At 34.4% G+C, this 19,908-nt stretch overlaps 1 protein-coding gene across 1 annotated transcript in view; it reads right to left on the bottom strand.

Annotated features, from left to right (window-relative positions):
• Nucleotides 1–8,200: 8,200 nt before the first annotated feature.
• The window catches only part of Rrp40 (exosome complex component Rrp40), a 63,420-nt gene continuing 51,712 nt past the window's right edge, over nt 8,201–19,908 (bottom strand). The window contains exon 4 of the mRNA XM_090385948.1: nt 8,201–8,414. Coding sequence (XP_090242074.1) covers nt 8,201–8,414 — 214 coding nt within the window. The remainder of the gene's footprint in view (nt 8,415–19,908) is intronic.

Here is a 19,908-nt window from a genome sequence, read left to right as displayed (position 1 = left end):
CTGTATTATAACTGTTGAGGATTATGTAGTGGACTGTATTTACTATAATAGTTCTAAAATTAAGATCAAAACAATAATTACTATGGTTTTTTTTTTTTTTTTTTTTTTTTTTTTGATTCAAAAGCAGTTCTTTAAACTCGAAAGCAGTGCTACTCAAAGTGTGGTCTGCGACGAATTCGAAATTCATTGCAGATGGTAACCGGTCTGCGACGATTCGCCTGTTACCAGTCTGTGACAAATTGGAAATAAAAGTAACTAGTTCTTCACCACAGATAGTTTGAGAAGCACTGCTCTAAAGTAAATCTCTGTTAAAAAGGTAAAGTCATTACACTGCCCACTGAGAATTTTATAAATAAATTTTTAAATATGCATTTGTTTATGTTTTGAAAACAGAAATTTATTATATTTTGCTAAGTATGCTAAGTAGTGATGGTTATACCATTATAGTGAAATTTACCATCTTGGCATAACATATATTTTAACATTCTAGTTCCATCCTTTCAATTTTATCTAATTGAAAATGAGTGAGTTGGGAACCACACGAGGCATGAAAATTCAAGGATAGGGAGCACAACAGAAGTATATAAAGTTGGTTTAAGTTTAGAACAATTTAGATGGGGAGGCAAATCATTTGATGAAATCTATTTTCTGCAAGCTTATTCAATTATATTTTGCATATGTTTGTTGGAATTGCAGTTGTTTGAAATATTGATTTGTAGATCTTTTATCTTGGTTACTGTGTTAAGTTTTGATAGTACATTAAAATTGTACATAATTTTTCTTTGGACCTTTGCATGTAAGAACATTGCACTTTTTAGGATTTATGCATAGATTTTTCTAACTGCCCAGTAGCATAACTGAGTGACTGTTAACTGTAAATTTTTGCAGTGTTCTATATTTGTAGATGATAAGAAGAGTTTAATGCTATTGACATAAATGAGAAATCTAATACTCTTGAGATAAGGACATATAAGTCAGATCATTCATGCAATCATTAAATAAATAATATTTATTATATAGTACAGTGTATCGAAAAGTATACAATCCATGTACAACATTCACAGCAAGCTGACAGGACCTTGATACAAAGCTTACAATTATGTGTTTGCAATTTCAAGTTTTTCTTGCTTTTAGATTCTAGTTATTTAAAAAAAATTGAAAATTTATCTTTTGGAGATATCATTTATTTAAAAACAGTGTAATATCAGATACTCACTTTGAAGGCAAAGTCTGTTCTCCTGCAACATTAAAGACCATTGCATTAATGCTACAAAGATTGGAACTGTGTTTGTTCATAATTGAAGTTTTACTTACTTTTAGGCTGTAGTCATTTTATAAATGGAAGATTAACCTTTTAGTGAGGCCCTTTGATTCAACTTGTGAAAGCAAAGTTGCTGCCTCAGCATAACAGTAGAACAAACTGTTTGGTTATTTAAGTGGAGGAAAGCAAGGATACAAATTTTACAATTTATAAGAACATAATGAAAATTCAATTACTAAGAATTTTAAATAACAAACATTGGAGATATTTGTATTTTTAAAATTTTGACACTGACATCAGTTGACATGTGTTTATACTGTGGTATTAATTTACTCTTAATTTCTTGTAATTATAATTTTTAATAATTGACTCAATTTTTTTTATGACTGAAGATTTCAGTGAAGGGGAGACATATTTCACCATAATAACATAAAAACCTACAGAATTCCAGCTGTTGGTATTATTGCAAATGCAATAAGATCAAGTTTACTACCCGTTTATAATGAATTGCATTAACAGAAAAGCCCAATAACCAGGAAAGTGCAAATTATTTTTATTTTTTTACCTCCGGAAATGTGCTTTAGTAAAATGTGAGCTTGCGTGGGGTGATAATAGTGAGTTTTTGTCTTAATCCTGTGAAGTTCTTTCTAGAAAATTTAATCTTGACTGTTAATCAAATCGTGATGCTGACTAAGAATAAGTGACAGCGGTACTAGTAAATCTATCAAGAAAAGGAAAGCGATTGAGTCGGATCAGAAAATTAAAATAATAAGGATGTACGAAAATAGGCAAACATTAACAAGTATCGCGCGGAATTCAGATTTGTCAGTAGCAACGGTGAACACAATAAAGGAGAAAGACAGAATATGAGAAGCGGTGAAGCGATCGGCACCAACAAAGTCAACTGTAATAACTAAGGCTACAAAATAAGTATCAGTTTTTACAGTACAATAACATGTTTTTTCTTCCTTTTATGTTTTCTTTTCTTATGTGCCAATCTGGCCACTGTCCCCAGATAAAGTTAACTAATTAAAAACATACAACTATTTTTCTTCATTCTTATGAGGATATTATGTGGTTTTTGTAATTTTGGCATATCAGGGATATAGTAGCAATATTTTATTAGTCATTCCCGAGTTACATAAAACTCGACTTACGTAATAAGTCCTGGAACATATCTTTTACGTATGTCCGGGACTTGCTGTATTTTTGGATTAACCGGGAAATCAATTATCTGGGAATTTTTTTTTACCATCTATCCTGGAAAACTGAGTAATGTGCGTGTGTGTTTAATGCTATCGACAATGCTGTGTAATAAATTTGTTTTTCATTTCCGAATAATATAGACTAAGATATATGTGTGTATCCATAACCTACAAGGCCCCTAACAGTCACTATAAATAGCGAAGCCACACTAAATCTAATATTAACAAATTAACAAATCAAAAATATAATGTCATTATTGCATAAGGCTTACACTGAAAGGCACATCAACTTGGAGCTAGCACCTTTCAACATATGCCAGTCTCACCTTATTAATATATAATAAATATGCTAAAGGAGCAAAATACGAATGGCTAACTGGCAAAATATAACTGCTAGCCCTACAGTTGTTGTTTGGTTTTTAGGAGCATTAGCAACCAAGGCCATATTGCTCAGGGGATATGCGGTGGTCATTCCCTGACCTTTCTGCATCCTCTGTATTTGGTGGTCACGGGCTCGAACCCCGGTCTAATCAAGAAGTGTGTGCTACGCACTGCTGCTCCTGCCCACCTGGCTACGAAGGCATAGCCCTACAGATAGCTATACTCTTACATTATTGGAATATTTACACGAGTGTTTCCGTAGCAAAATGGGCAGGAAAAAGCAAAGCAAGGGCTTAGGCCCAAAAAATAGGTGAAAGGAAAAGGCAACAGGTATAGTAGTAGCACCTCAATTTCCCCCGAATTACTCTAATAGATGTTGAGGCATAAGATACAAGAGTTAGATAGCAAATAGTTAAAAGTAGAGGCAAAGACACCAAACTACTTCGGAACATTACCGGGGGTGTAAATCCCTGTCCCTTAGCCGGGTTCCTTGGTAATTTGTTGTGTAAAGAAGTTTGTACTAATACAACTAGGATTAAAAGACTTAAATGCATAATTGATTAATTATAGATGATAGGTGTCTTATGCAATAATGACATTTACTTTTGATTTGTTAATATTAGATTTAGTACGGCAACGCTATTTATAGTGACTGTTAGGGGCCTTGTAGGTTATGGATACATAGATATATCTTAGGCCAGGGGTGGCCAAAAGGTCGATCACAGCTTTAATTTTGGTCGATCACAACAAATTTTAAATATATATAAAAAATAGATTAGTCAAAATCTAAATGTTATTATTATTATTATTATGCGCCCAACTTCTTAGGCTTATTACAAATCCGTTGGACCACGTGCCTACTCTTGCCATTACGCAGCCCCTAGGCTTGTCTAGCGAAAATGCACGCAGTTATGTTGTGGAGAGCATAGTGTATGTGTCAGATTCTTATTTAGCTTACTTAATATTAGTAACTAGCCAGTACTTATACATTAATTTAATACCCCTTGATTTAAAATGAATACTACAAAAAAAAGAGTAAAACATATAATTTTCATCAAGAGTCTGAATTAGAATAACCCCACGCATTGTCGCTGTTGTGGGCATTATTGCATCAGGCAATTATGTAACCAATCACTGCCTGCAATAAAGACATTAATACTTTTTTGTAATGATAAAAGAAGAATGTTGTCATTTGATTTGCAGTACTTCCATGGTTATACCCAAAAAAGGAAATTTAGAAAGGCACTTCAATGCACTCTACGGTAAAAGTAGATGATACCAATCGGATTTTACACCTAATAGTGACCTTAGAAAAAATAAAATTACCACCATTTAAGCTCGTATCAATAACAACAGATGGAGCTAAAGCAATGACGGGGCATCTTAATGGATTCATCACATTGTGCCAAAAGGATGATGAATTCCCAGATTTTTTGAGTTACCACTGTATCATCCACCAACAAGTGTTAGCCAGCAAAAGATTAAATACTAAAAGTGTTATGGACATAGCTTTCAAAATCGTGAATTCCATCAGACGACAATCTCTTCAAAGGAGACTTTTCAAAATGCAAATCGATGAAAATGAACCAGATCTGATATTACACACAGATGTGAAGTGGATGAGTCGGAGTAAGTTTCTACAGAGATTTCAAAATTTGCTGAATTAAATTAAAAAATTTGTTGATCAAAGGGTGATGATTATGAGCAACTACAAGATACAGAGTGGTTGTGTGATCTGGCTTTTTTGGTAGATTTTACCAGTAAATTAAGTGATCTGAATTTGGAATTAGAAGGAAAAAATAAAAATGTGGGTGACATGATTAGTAGTATTTCTGCATACAGATATCAATTTTTGGCAATGACTAAGGATTTCAAAGAAAAAAAAATTCAATCATTCTGCAAATATGCAAGGTCATTTACAAAAATCCGTTTTTGAATTCAATAGTGAGAAATGTTTCTAAAATTGAGGAAGTTGCGGATGATTTTGAAACCAGATTCAGTGATTTTAAAACAATTGAAGTCATTGTTCAACATATTTAATGTCGACTTAGATACGAAACAAATTGCAGAAAATATTATTTGAAAATGAAATTATTACGTTGCAAAACAATATCGTCCTAAAAGCCAGATCATCAAAAAAGGATTTTTGGAAATATGTTTGCCGACAAAAGTACCCAAATGCGAAAAAAAGCTGTGAACTTTTAAATTCCTGTTTTGGTTCCAAATACACATCTATGTGAATCGGCCTTTTCGTATTTGAAACAAAGAAAGACGAAGAATCGATCTACTCTTACGGATTTGCATACAGAAGACAGAAGATTCTTTACAGTTGGCCTTATCACGGTATATCCCTGATTTTGAAAGCTTGGAGGGATGATATGAAGTCACAAACTGCACATAAATTAAAAATTTAAATATGTATGAATTTAAAATAAAAATTCTTAATTGTATTTAATTTTAAAATTTATAAACAACGTATTTCAATGTGTTGATTAACTTTTTTAACAATGTGCAATGAAATTCTTGAGATGATAGATCGCGGCACATTTTGAAGAAAAAAGTAGACTGCATCACAAATTAAGTTGGCCATCCCTGTCTTAGGCTATATTGTTTGGAAATGAAAAACAAATTTCTTATATTTTCGCAGGCATATTGCAATGTCTAATCAAATATGACGGCATTAATTTGTCCTGACAAATATTTTTCTGTTGATTATATCATTTAGATATTAAAGATTTTATTCGTTTGTATTAAATGTGTGTATGCATGCATGAATGAATATATATATATATATATATATATATATATATATCATCATCAGCCATTTTCAATCCACTGCAGGATGAAGGCCTCTCCAGCAACTTTCCAGTTCCTTCTGTTTTGAGCACTGGCCATCCATTTACTACTCAAAAACTCATGAATTTCATCTATCCATCTCCGCCTTTGTCTTCCAGGTTTTCTTCTAGCTCCTCTTGGGTACCATTCTGTTATTTTCTTAGTCCATCTGTCATCATGTCTTCGAGCTATGTGTCCTGCCCAAGACCATTTTAGTTCTTTAGTTTTGATAAGAATGTCCTTTACTTGAGTTTGCTGCCTAATCCATGTGTTTCTCTTCTTATCTAACAGTCTAATTCCCAATATAATTCGTTCCATTCTTCGCTGTGTAGTTCTTAGCTTCTCTTCCATTCTTTTGGTGAGTGCCCAAGTTTCACTTCCATAAGTCATGGTGGGGAGTATACATTGATTCATTATTTTACGTTTCAGACAAACTGGGATATTGCTCTTCAGTATGTGACTATATTTCCTGAATGCTATCCATCCAAAATTTATTCTTCTCTTGACTTCCAGCCATTTATCATTATTACAGCTAATAACTTGTCCCAGATAAGTATATGACTCCACCTTTTCAATTACTGCTCCTTCAATCATTATTTCCCTTTCCGTGGCATACTTGTTCATCATTACTTTTGTTTTAGCCATATTCATCTTTAGTCCAAAATCCTTACTAACTGTGCATAACTGATTAAGATTTTCCTCTAATTCTTTGGGATCGTGGCTTATGACCACAATGTCATCTGCAAATCGTAAAGGGTTTAGGTACTCTCCGTTCACATTGACTCCTTTCTGCGACCAGTCTAATCTTCTGAAAGCTTCCTCAAGGGCTGCAGTAAACAGCTTCGGAGATATTGTGTCTCCTTGTCGAACTCCTTTCTCGATTTTAAATTTGCTACTGTCTTTGTCTAGTCTAATAAAGGATGTAGCACTCTCATATATTTTCTTCAAAATCATAATATATGGAGTATCTATGCCTTGTCTTTCCAGTGCCCGAAACATTGCCTTATGCTGTATGGAGTCAAATGCCTTTTCATAATCCACAAATGCCAGGCATAATGGTGTTTTATATTCATTTGCTTTCTCCATTAGCTGTGATATTACGTGAAGGTGATCCACAGTTGAGAATCCTGTCCTAAAGCCAGCTTGCTCTTTCGGTTGATTCTCATCAAGTATTCTTTCTAATCTGTTAGTAATGACCCTTGTGAACAACTTGTAGATATGGGATAACAAGCTAATTGGTCTATAATATATATATATATATATATATATACACACACACACACACACACACACACACACATATATAAAAAAACTTCATGTAATGCTATCAATTTTCATAAATCCAATAAACCAGCTCCTATAGTATATTAAAATGAATAAATAATTAATGGGATGCTGCAATATGCATGTCAGTGTCACTCTCGCTCATTAGATATATAATGCAAGTGTATGTACGTGTAAAGTAAACATATGTAAAGTAAATTAGGAGGGAGGCAAAATGGAAAAGTGCAGTGCAGAAAAAAAGTGAAGAAACAAGTTAAACAAAGACAGAAAAAAAAAAAAAAAAACCTGCAATTTTCATCTACACATCATATGCATACAGATTTCTGTATGCGTATGATGCACAATGGATCATTGTGCATAGTACGTTGTGTATGCGCATGATGCACAATGATTCTCAGATCAGTCCCACATCTTTGGCACTCGCATGCTTGGATCCTGGCTACCATGAGGCACTTTCAGCCTCCAAGAATTTCTTATGGCATTCACATATTGAGGGTTGTGGTGGTGTCTTTTGGTGTTCTGTTCTAATCCTGAATGTGCTATACTATCTTAATCAACCATGATACACACACTGTGCCTTCTCCTGGAGTGTCATTTTCATCTGTTGGGTTTTGGTATAGCTGAGTTACCAGCAGACATCCTGGGGATAAAAAAAAAAAAAAAAAACACCACTGTTCTACTAAGTTTTTTCATCCCTTTACAAAACAACATCACATTAAGTTATATTCTTACTGTTGTAAAGGTTTCATGTGGACACCCTGTACATGTATTATGTAAGAGTTGTAAAATACTTAAAATATTAATTATACTCTATCAGAACTACACAAAAGAAAATGTAAATGTTTTAGTCCTGGTGCTCCAATGCTGTAATTTTCAGATTAAAAGCATCCAGATTAACAGTCCCACATTGTAATAATAAAAATATAATAAATCAAGACCACTGTTTTCTTATAAATCCTGTGTTTTTTTCACTTCATTGCTATCTGGAGAATGAAAATTTATTATTAATAAACCCACTTCATTTTGACTAATATTAATAACAAAAAAACTAATACAGTCAAATATGCAAATGAGAAATGCTCAAAAAATGGACTTGGCAGGTAAATTTACCCATCAGGAAAGCTGCTTAATAATAATAATAATAAAAAACCCTATATAAATAACCCCAAAAAACAACACAGTTTATATATGTAAAAATAATAGAATTTATTAACTAAACTACAGCTATGTACAATTAATTAATGTTAAACATATGAAAAAGGTGTAAACACATATCTTCGGCTTCTGATTTAGACATATTTTGTGATAAAGAAATGCCATAATATACAATCATTATCTCCTTAATAGTTTGTGCTTTCACCCATATTCTGCCATTTTGTCCTACTGCAATCTCATATTTTAACTTTTCTCCTAGCATCTTCAGTAATGGAAATTCAGTAGATAAAATCCTAGAGAAAGAGAAATATAACTACAGAATTTATTTAACAGTAATATCTAACAAATTAATAATGTTCAACTAAGTATCAAAAACAGGGTTTCTATACTTTGCAATCTAGCATTCAAAAATCTTGCACTTTATATATATATAAAAGCCGGACGCTCAGACCTAAATGTGCTGACCCGAAGCAGAGGCTCCAGTTCATCCAAAAAGGTTTAGTGGCTTTAATTTAGACTTCATCAAGTATAGGTTTTGTATTTATAAATTATACACAACCACAAGAAATTTCCTGTGGCTTTCCAAAGCAGTGCAATCCCCCATGTCATCTGAACTCACGGTATGATGTGACTAGACGGTTCATTAATAATCAAATTCTATGTAGGCAGTGGACTTGAGGTGGTCTGAAACCCTCGGGCACATATTTTTTGAGGCCTTTTATTAATTTTGCTGTATGCACCAGCTTGCAGAGTACTTTAATATGAAAGAGATTTAAAGAAATGAAGTATAAAAATAAATAAAGATCAATAATTACAGCAGCTTTACTTTTTACAGTAACTGCAAAAAGTGTTGCTCCAGGCCTCCCATAACCTTGAAACAATTGCACTACATCCTGATAAACCCATCCATGGATGTAAGAAGTTGTTTTGCAATTCACAATGTATTTCTCAACTGAGAGTTCCACAATTCACTTACTTTAGGAAACCTTCCCGTAATCTTTCAACAAATGTGTACTTCAACTTCACTACCTCTCTCTCTCTACATTAAAAGTGGCATGCTTCAAAAATCTGGCAATAACTAAGTAACAACACTGCTGAATTAATTAGTTTTTTTGTACTAACAGAGCAACTGGACTCAAACATGGAATCTAACATTATATTGTTTACATGAAAACTGTATGCAAATCTCAATTTCAACTGTTGGTTACAGTCAGTGCTTAACCCCTTTTTGCAAGTATTTTGTGCGTGTGCACACAATTGTTTAGAAATATTACAGTTGGCATTGCCATTGTAGATACAATTTTAATAGTTATGCAAGTTTCTGATGCAAGAACTACTTAGGTTATACTTCACCTATCAACAATGTTGAATCTAGCAGGGTTACTGGGGGCAAGTTTCACCCCTGTTGGAATAAACTCACTTCCCCCCCCAAGCAAAAAATAGTGATTTTTATTTTAATATATGTTCCAGTGTTTATTTTTTCCTGTAAGTTCAGAATGTATACTAACTCTAACTCCTAATGTATACATCTTCCAATATATATACAACACGTGTACAAATTTGTGCAAGTTAGAGAGAGAATGCAGAAGTGGAGTTGACTTTTTGTTTGTTGTTCATGGTGTTCCACAGTGTTTTTAGATATGAAATCTAAATATCTTTAATATATTTTTTTGTTTTGTAGCTCTTAGCACTTTAACAGGTTTCATTTTTAATAACAAATAGAATTGTCCCTCGATTATGACTGAAAAACCAGTTCAAAAAGGCCACTTTCACTTTTTTTCCCTAAAAACCCAAAACTTAGTTCTGAAGTAGAAGACAAATGTAAGAATGTAATAAATACCAGGGAAAAAGAAGAGAATGAATAAAACATAGCACTGGTGACAGAAAACAAAGAATAAAACACAGTATTGGTGACAGAAAACAAAGAATAAAACAGCATTGGAGACAGAAAACAAAGAATAGTAACACAGGCACTAATCCTAACACAGATGAAGTGGAAATTGTTGTAGAAAGAGATAGGCAACTAGACATAACATGAAGAGAAATATAAATTAAAACAAAAATTGGGAAATACAAGTACAACTGGTTATACCTTGGCAAATTTCTTGATGGGGCATTTTGTAAGTTTTGAGAGGTTTTTCTAAAAAATGACTTCGACATGTTTCAAAAATCCAGTGACATATTTATTATTATGCGTTTCAATAATCTCCGGAAAGCAACCAGAAAAACTGGTAAGTTTGAAAAACAATAATTCTGAGAAGCATGCATTTCCATGGAGAAAATTCATTCACAAGAACTGGATAAACCAATACTTTCTATGTTAATTAACGAAAGGAAAAAAAAAAAAAAAAAAAGTGACAACCGAAAATCTCTGTGCTTTAATTGAGGGTTCATGTTTTTTGGCTAAGTAAGAAAAACCTCACACAACAAAATATTAATCTTTAATTAAACAAATAATTAAATGTGACAAAACCCTAAATGCCTAGCTTATAAGAGTAAAGCAGCCATTAAACATATATCGGTATGTTTAATGGCTACTAGATCTGAATTTCTTTCTTGTATTGCCAAAGTACTCGATAAGCATGATGCAAACATTAAATACGCCTCTTTAATGGCTGATGAATCAGTAAATATCAATAATATAACTGAAATTATCATCTTAATATGGTTTGTGGATGACAGAAATAATATCGGGGAAATGTTTCTATGTTTGGTCAAACTTGACAATACAGATGTGGTAACAATAACTCAAACTATCACGAGAGAATTTAAACAGAGAGACAACTGACTTAAAATATTTAGTACTTTGATAGGTGATGCAAAACATTTTTTTGGGGAATATTAATTGAGTCAGCCGAAAACATTTTGAAATGGCAAAAAGAGAAATAGCACACATTGTAATTTGTATTAACTAGTGAAAAAAAAAAATAAATATTGGTCCATCAAAACGTGTGTTACATATAAAATATATCTATAACTTGTTTCATAAATCATCAAAACTTGAGAGAATATTAGATGATGTACGATCTATCTTGGAAGAGACACTGTTCAAAATTCCAGAAACAACTGAAGTTCATTGGCTGAGCAATTTCTGATTGATTGATGAAATGAAATTGTGTTATTGAAGCATCATGGTGATGTGAACATATTCACAGACACAGAGCCAATCTTGCATCACTGGCAAGTGGAATTTTATTGGAATTAGAAAAATTTAGCCTTTAAATTAATTTCTGCATCATGCATGAAGCGTTACTTGTTTCAAATTTGAGTAAGGTTTTACAAAAGAAACACCTCCACTTATCTGCACTGCTGATATTTATCAACTTGACAATACATTTAGAAAATATATTGTCTGTTTGTATAGAACAAAACCCAGAAAGTACAGTTTGTAAAAATGTTCATACAATGCTTCAATCATATTCGACCAATTGTTCTAAATGAAGACATCAGTGCAAGTTACAAAATGGCAAAAAAATTTGTTGATACCATGGTCAATCATCATTATTGCAAAGTTTGAATCATCGAAATTTTTCTGCAAACTAACAGAAGATGACAAAAATAATCTTATCTAAACTTGAACTTTGATTCTTTGTAGAATGACATTTGCTCGTTTAAATATGTAAAAAAAAAACAAAAAAAAAAAAAAAAACAAACAGAAGACCAATTCAACAACAATCTTACACATTCAATTTTGGAATCAAATACTGGATATGTTGAGCCAAAGGCATTATATATCAAGCTATGCCATATCCCTGTTTCAGCACAATGAATTAATTGAAGACAAAATTTGAGAAACTGAATGGGACAGGAAACATTGCAAAATTACACATGAAGATAAGTGCAGAAGGCCCAAGTGAGAAATGACTATCAGAAAAATTAATAAATGAAAAGATTGATACATATGCAAAGATAAAACAAAGAAGAATAAGTTTATCATAATACTTAAATGTCTGATTATAATTTGTATTTTTTTTTTTTTGTGAATTTTAATCTGTGATATTATTAAACTGTGATCATTGTCAATAATGTGGTTTCTGTGAAGTGACTGGTTACTATTAGTATTTAAATGTTAAATAATAAATGTTTCCTTTTGTTTCCTATTTTATTTGCTCATATTTTCTTATTATAATATTCATAAATATACAGGGTTGTTTGTAACGTATACATATGTTGTATATATTAAATAATAACTACTGAACGGGTCGGTGCCTTTGCACGATGTTTTGTTCATAGTTAACTGTCCGAGTTGATAATTGGTATTGTTTTAATTGTATCTTACATTGTGGGTATCCTTCACAATGAGTGGCCGAGGTATTGCACTGCTTTGAATAAGTAAGGTTTCACCAGTGGAGAAGACTAATGTTACTTATTCTCGACAGCACCGTTTTGAAGTTTGTTGGCTTACTCATCAGTGGGTAGGCAGGTACCCTGTTGTTACAATAGCAACAACCCAGTTATGAAGTATAAACTAAGGCAATTATTTTGCATAGAATTAAAATGATATCAATTATAGACTTGGACAATTCACTAAGAACAAAATGTGGCATAAAGGCACTGACCTGTTCAATAGTGAATCTTAAGCATAGTCCCATGCTTCATGCAAAATAATTAAATAATAAAAAAATATACATATGCTATGTGTATCCCAAAGTTTACAAAGCCCTCACTCCCAGTGTAAACACTGGATTCAAAATGCCTATCAATGTTGGTTAAGATAACTGCAGTGGAACAGTCAGAAGCGTCATAGCTGTATTCATTTCAGAGAGAGAGAGAGAAACTCGAATTTAGTTTCATTGCCTATGATATGGCAGATTGACAAAGATTCTTGTAGATTTAAGACAAAACTAAATGGGAAGAGTTGGGCAATGCTGAAGAAGGCATATTCAACAAATATGGGAAGGGGGGGTCCATAAATAAGGAAATTATTTTGAATAACTGCTGATGTAAATATGAATAAGTTATTTTAAAAATAAGTTAATTTATTTTTATTGTTACAGGATAATTTTAACAGAAAAACATACCATGAGCCTTACAATGAAGGAGAGGGATGAAATTGTAAAGTAGCATGCAAAATATGAAAATGCTTCAGAAGTTGCATTGTTGTTGAGTTTATAGACATAGGCTGCTAGGGCCATATTGTGTCTTTCTAAGGGTAAATATGAAATATCACCTTCATTATAATAACTATATTTTAGGATATATTCCTATATGATTTAGGAAAGTAAATAGTTCTTTTTTTATTAAGATCATCTCCCAGAATCTGCAATAAATTTATTGATGACTGTGTATTAGTAATTGATTTAAAGGTGTTTAAGGGATATTTTGAAAGAGGGACAGTCCATTAACAAATGGCAAATGGTCAGTTGTACCTGACATGATGTACACTGGGGAGTGTTGTCATTGGTTAATAGATACAGGTGAGTGAGGTGAGCATGCCCAATCCTTAGCCTTCCTAAAATTGTTTCTTCTTGCCTGCTTTTCCGGAAGCTGGAGAGCCACAGTTTTGGTTTGGTTCGGGTTTTATTTGGTATACAGTAAACCCCCGCTATTCGCGGGGGTTACGTTCCTGAGAAATGCCGCGAATACCAAAAACGTGGATACTGAGTTATGGCTCCCATAGTAATAAAGAGGTTCCGTTCCAAAGTATGAAATATATAAGAAAAACTAGTCTAAAATTTTGTCTATGTATGTATTATACGTACCTTCATAATATGACTATGTACATAGACAGTACATAGTGAAATGCAAGCATATGGCATCGAAATGAAAATAAGAAACAATTTAATATTAAATGTAATATTTATTAGAAATTTCAAACAAATCTTTCAAACCAGCATCTTTGCTAGCTAAAAAACCTATCCCGCCAGTGCTATCACCAGTTTTGCTAAAGCGTTGGTAAAGGAGTTTTGCATTTTCACGAATGATGAGTGAATTTAACGGAATTTTATTTTGAGTTCGGTCTTCTATCCACAGATTTAAAGCCTTTTCCATTTTTTCTAATTTAACATCGAGTTACAGAGCAAATTTCACATCTGGTGAGTATGGGCTTGGCACACCCAGGGTCCTGAGCTGGATATCATCATTCTTCTCTTTCTTGGTGATTCCTTTCTACTCTCTCTCTCTCTCTCTCTCTCTCTCTCTCTCTCTCTCTCTGTCAGGGTAATAGGGAATTTTTTTTTTTTTTTTTTTTGCTGGTGCAGTATAAGCCTCAGGCTTCCTTGCACCATATGGCTAATAATAATAATAATAATAATAATAATTTTTGAAGCAATTAGCGCGTTTTCACGGACACTACGGCGGATTTTTTCTTCCGATTTCTTGGTTGATCGTACTGTTGCCTCACTGATTTTATAATGTTTTGCCACTGAGGAGACACTTTCACCATTAGAAATTTTATCTAATAACTCAATTTTATTAGCTAATGTCATCACCTTCTTTGATATTTTCACATTTCTCTTGTTATTCGTAGTCATATTTTTGTAGGGGTAGAAAGAACTTGTCCACAATAAAGTCACTTTCTTCCGTTAACACGCTCGAAAAAGTCTGTTTTACACTGCAAAACGGTAGATTTATCACTTTTGTAAGCATATCAATTTATAAATTGATAAATTTATAAGCATATAAATTAAAAGCAAACGACGAAACCTTCCATAACAAGCGCATAACACATATTGAACAAGGATTAGCGAGAAACATTCACGCTCGCGATTTTGTCACCCCTCTCCCCCCACCCACTGAGCGCTGTTTTGACCGGGAAAGATAATTGTAGCCACGCACATGTTTTTTTATGGCCAAAAATATTCACGGCGCTTTAAAATTCACATTTTTTTTAGGTTTCATTTTATATTAAATCGGCGATCGCGAATACGCGAATACAGATACCACGAATAGCGGGGGTTTACTGTAGTTTGTTTCCTGGATAACCTCTCCAGATTATTGACCAGCCATTGTAACATGATGGGTTTGAAATCAGAATATAGAACTTAACAAATCTGTAAAACAGAAGTATCTGGCTGTTTGGCTGCAAGATCTGCTTTTTTCATTTCCTGATATCCCAGAATGCCACAGTTTGGTTTGACTCATTACATGTAGATAATTTAGAACGGATTTGTTTTATTACGGGGTGAGAGAAGTTGGTATTACTACTTATGGCAGAGACAGCACTGAGTGGGTCAGTATATATTAAAGCAGACAGAATTGGATGTTCAATAAAGTGATCCAGAGCAACGTATATAGCATAAAAAGTTTATAGCATAGCATTTTACATACCAACTAAGAAATACTTTTCAAGGTTTAGGCCTAAGTGGATGTCAGATGAACTAATGAGACATATGGCAGAGAAGAAAAATGCATGGGATACATACAAATTAACACGTGACAAAGAAGCCTATGATAGATACAAGTTGATCTGTAACCAAATTACAAAGGAGGTTAGGCAGGCGAAGGCAGATTACGAGAAATCTTTGGCAAACTTTTGCATCCCGCAAAGAAAAACAGCAAAGAGTTCTTTACTTATGTAAACTCTAGAAGGAAGGGGATGAATCAGATTGGTCCACTTGATATCGATGGGTCAACTGTTGATGATCCTGCTCAGGTAGCTAACAAACTAAATGAATATTTTGCATCGACATTCACACATGAGGAGTTATTAGCGAGGGGAATGCCAGAGGTGTATTCAACTCTGGCAGTAAGCTAGAGAATCTTGTAATAACTGAGGTAAAGTGGAGGAGAAATTGTTGAAGATAAATACAAGAAATGCACCTGGGGTGGATGGGATCTATCCAGTTATATTAAAGGAGGCAGCAAAGGAAGTAAGCAAACCCTTAGCCATAATTATGACTCAGGGGAAGTACCCATGGACTGGAGATGTGCAAATGTGACCCCAATTCACAAAAGAGGATCAAGGGGCGACACAAGTAATTATAGACCTGTTAGTTTAACTTCTGTTCCCGGAAAATTAATGGAGGCACTGGTTAAAAAAGCACTGCAGGATTATCTAGACAAGACTTCAGTTATAGCTCGGACACAGCATGGTTTTGTTAAGGGGAAGTTTTGCCTGACCAATTTGATTGGATACTATGATGCAGTCACAAAAGAACTGGATGCAGGGAATAACTTTGATATTATATACTTGGATCTTAGAAAGGCTTTTGATACTGTTGCACATGGAAGACTGCTGCACAAATTGGAGCAGTGTGGCATTGGAGGCAAATTGCTGCTATGGATAAAGGGGTGGTTGAGAGGGAGAAGACAGAGTGGTAATCAATGGACACTGCTCATCGTGGACTAATGTTATTAGTGGAGTCCCTCAGGGTTCAGTATTAGGTCCATTATTGTTTTCTGTATTTATAAATGATATTGATGATGGTATATCAAGCTTAATGTCCAAGTTTGCAGACAATACGAAGGTTGGCAGGGTTGTCAAGGCCACTACCGACACTATGCTACTGCAACAGGATCTGGAAAGGTTGAGCACATGGGCTGAGAGGTGGCAAATGAAGTTTAACATTGACAAATGTAAAGTACTACATAAGGGAAACAGCAACTCCAGAGCAACGTATCAACTCTTTGGTACTACACTGACAGAGAATGAAAGGGACCTGGGCGTGGTTGTGCAGGCAGATACGAAGTTTTCTGAGCAGTGCAGACGAGCTGCAAGAGTAGCTCATGGTGTATTGTCGATGATATATAGGAATTTTTCTAGCAGGGATAAGGAGGTGATTATTCCCTTGTATAAGGCAATGGTCAGGCCACACCTTGAGTACTGTATACAGGTCTGGAGGCCTCATTTCAAGAAGGATGTAGAGATGCTGGAACGAGTACAGAGAAGGGCAACAAGATTAGTGAATAGAACAAAGGGGTGCTCTTACGAAGAAAGGCTTAAGTTTTGCAAAATTACAGTGTCTGGAGACTAGGCACCAGCAAGGTTATCTGATAGAGGTGTATAAAGCCTTGAATGGTTTGAGCATGCTCAATGCTGTTGAAATTCTTCCTCTTGCTCAGAATAATCACCTGAGAGGGCATAAATTCAAATTGAGGAAAGACGGATGTAGGATAGACGTGAGGAAATTTGCCTTTAGCCAGCGGGTGGTTAGTTGGTGGAACAGACTTCCATCCCTTGTCGTGGAAGTTGATAGCCTAAATAAGTTTAAGGCTCAGCTGGACAGGTATTTCGAACGAACAGAGGGGTGAAGTGGAAGTGGTTATTTTTTATTTATTTTTTTTTTTTTTGGCTGATGCTGCATAAGCTTGCTTTCTTGCATCAAATGCCTCTACTAATGCTAATGCTAAAAAAGCTCAGCAGTGAAGACACTGCATTCTACTGGTAATGAGACAGAAGTGGTGAGTGACAGAAAGATTGCTGCAGCACCTACTTCGGTCTGTTTTTGATCCATCTGTATAGATTTCACATGCCTTTGAATTAGAAAGAGAGTAAGTTGCATGTAACTGCATAATATTGGAAGGAGAAAGGGTGTTCTTTCCCCAATGTTGAAAGTAGTCATCATATATTTCACAGATATTTGTCCAGGGTGGATCTGGTGGTGTCGTGTCCTAAAATATATTACCGATTTCTATATTCCACAATTGAGCCAGTTCCTTAAATCTAAGTGGAGCGGGTCAGTTTTCATTAGGTTTACTGTTGTAAAATGACTCGCATCAGTACTGTACAGAGATCTCCAACAAGGGTGAGAGGGAAGACTGTGGATTTTTGCAGCATACATCAGAAGTAATGTTTTTCTGCAAAGAGGTAAGGGAGGTTCATGGACTTCGATGTAAGGGCTCTGAACCGGGGAGATTCTGAAAGCCCCTAGAGCGACTCTCAGAGCATTGTGTTGGATGGTGTTTAATCATTCTAAAGTACTTTTCCTTGCAGAATCATACACTGGAGAGCCTTAGTCCAAGCGAGACCTGATGAGAGCTCTATAAAGATGGATGAGGGTATGTCGATCAGCGCCCCATAACATGGATGACATACACCGGAGGATGTTTAATTTCTTCGAGCAGATGGTTCGAAGATAGGTGCTTGAAAGTCCAGTTTCCTATCTAGTATCAGGCTAGTGTGAGCAAGAGGAACTGGCATGTTATTTATCTTTAGCTCTGGATCAGGACGAAGTGACCAAAGTTTGCAGAAATGAACGGTAGTGGATTTCTGTTCAGCAAGATGATATCCATTGTGTAAGGTCCAGGATTGATTTCTTGTTAAAGCAATTTGTAGCTGTCTTTTGATAGTATTCATACTTTGCGATTGGCGAGATATGGTGAGGTCGTCAGCACACATGTATACTTCAATCGTTTCTGGAAGGTCTTCCAAAATATTGTTGACCCTAATCACAAATAGGGTTGGACTCAATATGGAACCCTGTGGGAAACCCTCTTCTTGAATGTGAGATGCTGACAGCATGTTTTTATATCGGACTTGAAATGTACGTAATTTTAAAAAGTTCTGAATTATTAAAGAGAGGTAGCCTCTCAGCCCCAACTGATGCATATCTTTAATAACACCATGATGCCATGTGGTGTCAAATGCTTTATGAATATCTAGGTTGATCATCACTAGATGTTTCCTGAAAAAGGCATTATGAATGTTGGATTCAATTTTTACAAGTAAATCTAGGGTAGACCTGTTTTTATGGAAGCCATATTGGTGATCAGAAAGTAGATTTTGGGAGTCTAGAATCCAGGCGAGCCTCTGAATGACAAGCTGTTTGGGCAAAGATTTTGCCCAAACAGCTTGTCAATGATATTGGTCTGTAATTCTGAACTAGAGAAGGATCTTTGCCTGGTTTTGGATTAGCACAAACATAGGAATAATGCCACAAAAAAGGATATGTATTTTCTGAGAAGATCCGGTTATCAAAGAGTAATAGTATGTAGAGATCGGCTTCACATAGATGCTTCAGCATACTGTAGTGAATGCTGTCTGGTCCTGCTGCACTATTCAGAGATTTGCTCAAAGATTCTTTGAGTTTAGCTAGAGTAAACGGCTGGTTATATGCAGAAATGTATTGCTAAAAAAATAGTACCGGAATGCTTGCTCTTCAGAAGACTATATGATAACGCCACATCGACTGTACAGTAACTGAATCAGACTTCCGACTCACGGTTCATACAACAACCAGTTATAGTGTTCAGCTCATGGCAAATCAAAATGTAGCATTCGCACACATCACAGTATATCTCATTCGTTGGATCTCTTTATCTAACACATTGTACTTTAGTAACAAACATTCCAGTTTCATTGCAAAATTTATATTTTTGTTTTTAAATAAATATTTAAAGAAATCTATTAATTTTAAAGATTACTATTAATATATATTTTTAGTAGCAATGGGTAAAATAGATATTTTTTGTTGTGAAAACGTCTTAGCAATTGTAGTTTCTAGTAAGTTTGCAATATAACACTTTTACTTAGTGTCCTTTTGCATCTTCTGTTAGATATTTCATGTGGCATTTGAATTTTTGTTGTGAAAACATCTTAGCAATTGTATCACCAGTCTGCCAGAATAAAAGGGTGATCCATCTTCTACATATTCACTGTAGACATACAATTTATTCGCAAGGTAAGCATTCATACGCATTTATGATCATATCGACGGTTACTTATCTGCCCATGTAATCTACTAGTTAGTTTAGTACTTGTATATAAAATTAATTATAAATTTATTTTTTAACAGATCTATTATCATGGAATTTTCACTGACACAGAAAGGAAATCAAGTTCTACTGTACCAAGGATATGAATATACCAAGTATAGAGAACACGAGAGTGGAGTGATTACCTGGAGA

This window comes from Mastigoproctus giganteus, chromosome 12, assembly GCF_048544385.1.
Source record: "Mastigoproctus giganteus isolate SK-2022 chromosome 12, ASM4854438v1, whole genome shotgun sequence".
In the NCBI taxonomy this organism is placed as follows: Eukaryota; Metazoa; Arthropoda; class Arachnida; order Uropygi; family Thelyphonidae; genus Mastigoproctus; species Mastigoproctus giganteus.
The sequence above is the reverse complement of the archived record's forward strand: the minus strand, read 5'-3'. Positions and strand labels throughout refer to the sequence as shown.